This window comes from Paramacrobiotus metropolitanus, unplaced genomic scaffold (assembly GCF_019649055.1).
Source record: "Paramacrobiotus metropolitanus isolate TYO unplaced genomic scaffold, Prichtersi_v1.0 Parri_scaffold0000031, whole genome shotgun sequence".
Taxonomy (NCBI): Eukaryota; Metazoa; Tardigrada; class Eutardigrada; order Parachela; family Macrobiotidae; genus Paramacrobiotus; species Paramacrobiotus metropolitanus.
Window position 1 is genome coordinate 826,491 of NW_026570251.1, and position 8,547 is coordinate 835,037.

The following is an 8,547-nucleotide window of genomic DNA, read 5'->3' on the forward strand; positions in this document are numbered from 1 at the left end:
TCTTTCCCCGGCGCTTGACAATAAAATCCACAGTATGATCTTTGTCAGGAACGTTGCGTACCAGCGATAACTCGGATATGTAAAACTTTCCTTCAATGGTGTTGTCTTGACAGTCTTTCAAAAGGTAGACCGGAACTGGGTGCGGAATGATTTGCTTAATAAAAAATATCTCCTCCCTAATTCGGTACGTGTATCCCTTTTCCACTTTTCTTTTCCGGATGGAAATACGCACCGCATCATCAACTTTGTACCGTGGTTTTCTTACTTTCACAGCCGGGTACATCTTGTTGTACACCAGCAACGAATTTTCCTGCTCGACATCGACGGGTCGCATTCCATGAGCGCTGTGCACCGAGTGATTGTACGAATGCACGAAATCTGATAATTTGTCAATGTACCGGGTGCTAACACGGTAGCAAAATAGCCGGAAAATCCGTGATTTGATCGTTCAAATCACTCGTTCGACCATGACACATTTCACATCCTCGTTTTGCGAAGTAAAGAATTGTACGTCGTGTTCTTTGAGATACGCCCGGACAGTTAACACTTCAGTTGCGTTTAACACTTCAGTACCCTTGTCGTATTGTAGCTTTTCCCGTCGACCCAATTCTTTAAAGGTTTTCTGGAGAGCGTTACGTGTTTTTTTACCGGTCTTTGTCTTCAGGGCTTGGACGCTCAGCATCTTGGAGAAGCAGTCAATCACAAATAACAGATATTTGATGCCATCATTTTCCTTGAAGTATTTGGACAAATTGGCTAAATCAGTTTGGTACTGTTGACGCAGATTGGTAACTATCACTGGATTGCGTGGAAATCGTTTCCGGCTTTCTTTGGTGACAGTGTATTCATCGATCTCTTGCAACATCTCATCGGCTTTCCGTTTGTTCGCTCTGGTCTTTAGTGTTCTTCGAAAGCGCTCGACGCCGCCAAAACTTCCGGGATGATGGGGGTCTAGGCATCTCTTCATCAAGCGATCCATCGTTGCAACAATTTGAAACACAGTTGATATTGAAAAATCGGCACAACCGAATAACTGACGGCAAAAATCCAGACATTACGACAACGTTATCCAGTTAACATTACGACAACGTTTGCGCTTCATGCCTCCTTGCTGTTTACGTGACCGCAAGCGCGGAATGGGTATTGGTTCATCAGGCTTCTCTTTGGGTCGACTGGGTCGAGGTTTCTTTGGGGGTGATGGGGGTACTGGCGGTTGGTATTTGGGTGGTTCAACCGGATTTTCATCGGGCATCACACTTTGTTTCAGAGCAAGGAATCGTTCCAGTAAACTAGATAGTTGACTGGCTTTCTCGTACTCGCTTATATCTTTTCGCTGTAGGGTTTCGGCAACTAAACTGTCTAATGAGACGACGGCTTTGGCTTCCGGAGGCTCGCGGTTGACTTGAAACTTTTCATGAAGTCGCTCCTCCATAACGCGTCGAGAAACAATGAAATACTCATCCATTACCAATTAACGAGGTCAGTACACCGGCAATAACAGGTAGAATGGCATCCAAGAAACCGCTTTGCTGCAAAATCCGTTTTTTTAGCTTTCATTGGGTACCATCGCAGCGCTTACAGCTTTAATGCTTTGCGGTGACGTTTGCACTTGTCGAGATCGGCGAACGACAGGATGACGGTATTTTTAATGATGTTGACGGCAATCTCCTCCAAGGCTTTAAGCTGCGGTTTGTTGACAAATCCCATCAAGACGCGGCGCTGTTTTGGCTTCAGGCCTTTCAAGGTAATTAAAAATGGGGCAAGGGCTTTCACGCGTTCCGACATGGTTTCGGTATATCATTGGAATTGGCTTTCAAAAATATCCGCATAGACTGTGTCGGTGTGAGTGTGATCTCACCCTTAAATACTCCGGGCACATCGAACGCATATCAATAATGAGCGGTTCATACGGCTCGGATGTAACTTTGCGGTACGCTTCCGTCAGCTGATTGAGCCCAGTTTGGCGCGCGAGCAGTTTAATTTGATTAATATCACGCACATTTTTGAATAAAACAAGATATTGTGAATTGAGCGTGACGTCTTTCATCGACTTTCCCTGCTTATAAAGGTTTTGCAACAGTAAGAAAGCCGAAACGTTTTCATGATGAATGCCACGCGTGGACAAGTTTGAGCAGCGCATGTCTTTACAGATATCACTAGCCAGATCGTCAATAATCAACAACGTGTGCTGACTGGAATCAAAAAAATTCGGTGTTTCTAAAACCGCCCCAATGCCTTTGACGAAATCAACGGAATCCCACACTTCATCAAATGATTTTTGTCATTCACCATAACAGTACACAACTCGATCGGGAGGCGGACATATCATCTGCGCGCGGTTTTTAATTAAAGACAGCACAAACTGCGTTTTACACGACATTGTCGGCCCACAAACACACATACCAAAGGGCGCCTGAAAGCGCGGGTGTTCTTTTAAAACGCTATACGGGATGACAATGATGAAATAAAAAGAGATCCAATGTGCTTTAATATAAACAACACAAACTTTTACACTCAGGCTGCCGGGAACGGTGGACTTCCTGCGGATCGTCGCCCTTTTTCCAGTTGTCCACTACCAGTCTGCAGTATACGCACTCGGCTGTGTTCTCCCCATTCCATTGGAATCCAGCTGCAGCTAGTCGCACTGGATGGACGATCTCGTATTTCCACGTATTCGGGTACGATGCCAAGCGCTCTTCGGTCGGTTTCATATCTTTGGGAGGTTGCAGAGCGTCTTCTTCGCAGCAGAAACATATGAAACCGTTGCTCGGTCCTTCCCGGTCCCACAAATCTTTGACACGGTAACTGGTAGCGTTGGCTCTCTTCTCTAGGTCGCGAATTTCTTCAATGGCTTCCAAACCAAGACGACTGACAACTACAAGGCAATAAGGGCGGTAGCGGGCATGATGAACGTCAACCTGTTCGTACGGTAGTAAATCCCTCAATCCCAGTCCGCAGTGATAGCAGTGGATAAGGTTGGACCAGGTGTTGGAAAATCCCGCAGCAGCCATGTCCTCCTTGGTCTGTGTGGTAAACAGCCAGTTCTTGACATGGTTAAAGCTGTTTAGACGGGCAAGGTAGTGCGCCATCCGGGGATTAAAGGAACCATTTGTACTGTAAAACAAAGTTCATCAAAGCACTGCCGTTGGGATCAACAAAACCAAAACGCACATTTAGCTAGTACTCCTGCCAATACTGGTTTAGATCCCGAAGCTTCGCCGCGTACGCCGGTCGCAGGGCTTGCTAGTACCGACAGTCCGGATTGTATGCCCCGTGCTCCTTCCAGAAATCGTCGCCCTAGTCGGCGGACGCCAGACGGTGACCGCAACAGAAACACTTGACGCAGAAACAACCCTGGTCGGGCACGTAGATGTAACCGGCTTCGGCCAACCGACGGGGAATACGGATGTGAGAATTAAACCTTTCAACTGGATATGTCAACAGACGGCTTTCGACTGTGCTATAGACACATGTACCGTAAGACTCCATTGCATAAGAAACCTGAATACCACAAATGAAGATTCACTATGCGCGGTTAAAGATTTTATACCATCTCTATGCTACGCATTTTACCTCTTTTTCACACGTTACTCCTGTGAAAATTTTCTTTTCCATACATTTAGGCCCACCCCCACAGCTCACTCATGTTGAATCGTGTTTACAAAAATCTTTTGCGATGGCTAACCACCAAGCAATGATGCCGAACCTGCATCGCCGTGAAAAGCGACTAGAGAAAATCGTTGTCGCAGTTTTTTACTTTTTGTTGTTTGCGATGCTTACTTTTTTCGTAATTTTGGATGCATTTGGAAAACTGCTCCAGACGGATTACTGGAACCAGACAGTTCGGAATATGACCGCGGTAAGCCGAAACCCGTTCATTGTTTTACGAGAATCTACCCACCGTGCATTTTGCAGGATAACGGCGGGACGTGAAAGTCGACACCATTCCGGAAGCAACTAGTTTTAGTCCATCAGCTGATATTTATTGAGATTTTATGAATTCTTGTACTTGGAAAATACCCGAGGGGGTCCCCGAGGGGGTCAGTTGTTTAAAAATAAAATGACGGCACGGTGTCATGATTTATTCACATCTCAACTTTATGCAAGAATCGCTTCAATACTGTCGTTTGTAGATCCCATAATTGTCGCAAACTGTAGTCTCTCAAGAAACTGGAATACTTAAACAAAATTCCATAGTAACAGTCACTGGCAGTTGTTTAAGAAGCTGTTCATTCACACGGAGTTGTAGATCCTGCTTCAAGAAGTCTGGCAGAAATAGCTGGATTTCGCGATTCAGTTCGACCATGTACTGGTCCCAGAACCATATCGGCAATTCTACAAAAGCAACTAGATAAAAGTGATCAATAAGCAAAATCGTACATAACTCACCCGCCGAGCCGCGGTTCATGACCGACACAAAGCTATTCAGTAGTATAAGAAGCTTGTCGGGAATCGCAAACCGGAAGTTCTTGAAGACTTCCATGCGAATAGTGCGAAAACAGGTGGCAGCGATCTCGATGCGGAATGTAACTTCTTTCTTTCCGGAGAGTTGTTTTCTGAAGCCCCCGCGCAAAGGTTTTCAGAGGACGTCCCACTGAAAGTCTGACGATGGGCGCTTCTCTTGAACGGGATTCGGTGATGGGTTTCGCGAATCAAGTTTGCTCTGGTAGGACAGCATGTGCTCCAAAAATGCTACGAATTGATCGCTGCTGATCTCCACGTTATCTCTAGGCGTTTCCAGGCGTACAGTGTGCGCTTCGTTCCGGTTGTCTCTCACAATATGCAGTAGTGTGGTCTTCCCAAACAGCATAGTACCCGCTACACTTACTCCCTCTACTAGTCAATGAACTGAAGTAGTTATAACTCTACCGTAGCACCAAGATAAAATGTGTTTACGTACCGTCAGCAACAGGTGCTTCATTTGACGTTGGTCCCAATATGGCAAACAACTGATCCCACTGCATCCCGCTACCGACCTCGGCGGCTGATGCGGCAAACCCGGTCTGCAAGACTTCCACAGATTCCGGCAAATCATTAGTACCTGGAGAGCTTTCCGCGTTTTCAGCTAGTTCCGCGAACATCCGCTGCATGTCGAACGCATATTGCTGATCCGCATCTACGGGACTGTGATCAGGTCTAGCTTCTGCCGTAAAAACGCTGTCGAGATCAAAATCGAAAAACGGTGGAAATTCAAATTCCTCCATAACTAACAAAATGAAAAATTCTGCAGTCAAGATGTAATATGAATGATAGGAGCAAGATTTGATAACCGGTTCTCAAGATAGTGCATGGTGGAAGATGGATAGCGCTAGCTCCACCCACTTACCTGCTCTGCTATTGTCTCGTTACGTCACATTAGTGACGGGCGCAATATCGAATTTAAAAGAGCGGGAGCGCAATCACCGCAATTTTATAGCGGAGTATAAGCATTAATGTTTCATGGAATCTGAAGAAGATTTGTCGTTCAGTGATTCACAAATTATAACAGTTTGTAAAACAACAGATACTTCTGTTGTTTTATTACTACAAATGCACACTTTCCAAAAAAAGAGTTGGCCTGTTGTTCTCTCACTTGAATATTCTGCTACTAACTTCTTGAACCAAAACAACCAAGTCCAGCTTGTCAATTTGTACGAAGAAAACACCGTTCATTACTAAAACAAAATAAGCACAACACAAGAAATTATTTCGCTGCGCATAAGGCAACCAAAAAAACGAAACAGTAAGTTGTCAAAGCTATACAAAAACAAATAAGGCCGTCATCCGTATCCATTCACACTCATCGTCCCACTTGTTTCCCCGACGACCACGGCCAGTGTTTTCACTTTGACCACGTTTCATTCCGCCCCGACCTTTTCCCTGGCCCATCTCGTCGTCGTCCGTCCCGTCCACTTCGCCTTCCCCGGCGGCTTCAAGAGCTAACTGACGGCGCAACTCCTCACCCTCCTGTTTGTCGTCCTTGTGCAACCAGACATGGATCCGATGAGCAAGCGGCGGCCATTCTCGAGTCCCGGGATTGACAAGGTTATTGTACTCGTCCTTATAAGCATACGAAAAAGGAACTTTGTCCATCGGAATTTTACCGGCAAGGTAAAACTTGCGACAGATAGGGTGGAGCCGGAATGCCTCGCACGGATACCGCATACTGTCCGGTTTCTTCTCTCCGGCCAGGTGCCGAACCATGTTGTCGGCGTGGCCGCTCGTGCCTGAAACGTACGGACAGAATAAGCAAGTGAAATACCGGTCCCCGTGGTGTTTATTGCTTCCTTGGTCGCCGTGTGCTCTTTCTGAGCTTTGGTCAACTCAGCAATCTGCAAAAGAAAACATAAATTTAAAAAATAAACATTCCGAGCGGGAACGGCTCCGTGGACCGGACCACAGACGCTACCGAAGGGGTCCCCGAGGGGGTTTACGGATATCGTACCGTGGGCCGGACCACGGCCGCTACCGAGAGGGTCCCCGAGGGGGTCTAGGGAAATCGCTTCATGGAATGGACAACGGACGCTTCTAATACCAAATAATACTCACCGCAGCATAATTAGTTCCTTCCCGACGGAGATCCACCAGATCTTCGAGTCGGGCTGTGGATTCCTCAAAAAACACTTGATCCGTGCTGATGTCTTCGCAGTCCATAAGACCGTCCGTAAATCTGGCTACTGGGAGTCGCTTTCCGTTGACCTTTATCATTTGATGGAGTCCACGGGATACTCACCGTCAGGAGCGCGGGCACATCCCACAAGACGGGTCCGCGACGGTGATCCGTAAGACGGGCCTGCGACGGAAGCCCGAGAATGGACCGAACCGCGATTTGACCTAACGAACAAAGCGTGCACAAAATTATGGTATCAATATAATCAGACGGATCTTTTATATACTCATTCGCATCCGACGTGCCCCGAGCTCTGCGCGTTCGACTGGCTACCGAGTCCGACGGTGACCGACTACGCTGCATTGATGGCGGCGGCGGCTGATTCATACCAGCTGGTTGACCGCGTTCGCTATTGATGGAACGTGTAGTGAACGTAGCCCTCGACGGAGACCGGGGATTGCGGCTGCGAGACGGCGCAATCGGTGGCGGCATGGCACCAGCAGGTTGGCTGCGTCGGCTGCCACCTGAACCTGTAGCAGACGTGGGATCTGGCATTAGGCGACGACTGCGGCGGCATGGAGCTGTCGGTGGTGGCTTCATGACGATGACAGGACGGCCGAACGTGCTCGCAGTTGAACCGGCAGTTAATACGGCTGCCGAGGGCGAACGATGGCCACGAGGGCGTGGTGGTGACAAATGAGGTGTTTGGGTGTCAGTAGCCGCTTGATCCCGCTTGCTTGATGCTGAGGCCGCGCCGGACAGACCTGAGGAGGTGGACTGACGAGAGGTCCACGAGACGGGTTAACCAATGGGATCTGGTGAGGGCTGCGCGCAGCAGGAAAAAAGCTCCCGGAAGTAGTAGCTGGCTGATTGAACGATCGAGTTAGGGAAGAACCCTCCGCGGTAGGATACGCGACGATGGCCGTACTTTCCGTCAGCAGTGTTTCTGCGAGGATTTTTTCAACTGAATGCTCATTGTAGATTTTACCTACAAAGTTATCACAAAAATCGGCATCTTCAATAATTCCAAGGTCCGTAAATGTACCTTCGATTCCCAGAGCTTTCACTGGAACCTTCGCTCTCTTTGAGATTGCGGTACGGATGGATGCCATCTGGAATACACACATTCCGCAAATAACCAATACGCCCAACAACACCTAGAAATTTACAAATTACCGAGTTCCCAAGAGTTAGCTCCATGGGATAACTCAGCCTTCCAGGTGTATGTGGAACGCCAATCTTAACATTTGTTTTCCCTGATAAATAAAAAATAAGTTGATTAGGAGTTTTGTACTAATTTAGTAACATAGAGTTCTTGTGTCGACTATACCACGCAGGCCAGAAGCGGTCGGAAAGGCTAAAACGAGACTGTCGTCATCAAGATCAGTCTCCGACAAGGAACTGTTTCGAATCCCCATTGTATGTCCTGCCTGTAAACTGCAAAAAACCATATGGAAAATGCATCTGAATGCTTTTTTACGACATCGTTATCCTTACCGTCGATGTCTATCGATTTAATTGGGATTTTAGCTTTTTCCGAGATCTTATCCCGCAATTCTTTCAACTGCAAATAAATTGATTAAACCTTTTAATTAAGTGTGGAACAAACCTAAGAAAAAGCTGTACGTCATACCGCGTCTGACTTGTAGGTTTCCACCAACACTTTGGTTTTCAGACTGAGCAGGCCGACTCGGAACTCCATGACACCTATGTCTGAAAATGGAAAACATTTACAGACATTCTCACTACCACATATGCCTGTTTAGGGCAACACACTTATTACCGATGCGTTGATCAGAACTATCGCGACCTACGGAAACAACATCAGCAACACGTCGCCTGCACGACTCCAAAACGCTGCAGTGTCTTCACTGCTCCACCACGGCACACCTGCAGGTGAAGACTGCTTACCTAATTTAGGCAATTATGCTGCGACGAACAGCCAAAACGATCAGGAT

General features: G+C 47.1%; 1 protein-coding gene and 1 long non-coding RNA gene across 2 annotated transcripts; both read right to left on the bottom strand.

The window, feature by feature from the left end:
• Positions 1-1,575: 1,575 nt before the first annotated feature.
• Positions 1,576-3,089, bottom strand: LOC129588756 (death-associated inhibitor of apoptosis 2-like). The gene is made up of 2 exons (XM_055483120.1): positions 2,513-3,089; positions 1,576-1,736 (listed from the first exon to the last, which is right to left on the bottom strand). Exons 1-2 carry the CDS (start codon positions 3,087-3,089, stop codon positions 1,576-1,578), a joined length of 738 nt encoding a protein of 245 aa, XP_055339095.1.
• A 2,553-nt stretch (positions 3,090-5,642) lies between these two features.
• On the bottom strand, positions 5,643-8,303 carry LOC129588839 (uncharacterized). Its single transcript, XR_008690526.1, has 8 exons — positions 8,223-8,303; positions 8,087-8,153; positions 7,920-8,019; positions 7,766-7,845; positions 7,635-7,701; positions 6,876-7,577; positions 6,529-6,813; positions 5,643-6,311 (listed from the first exon to the last, which is right to left on the bottom strand). It is a non-coding gene; the product is annotated as an uncharacterized LOC129588839 (long non-coding RNA).
• Positions 8,304-8,547: the final 244 nt, after the last annotated feature.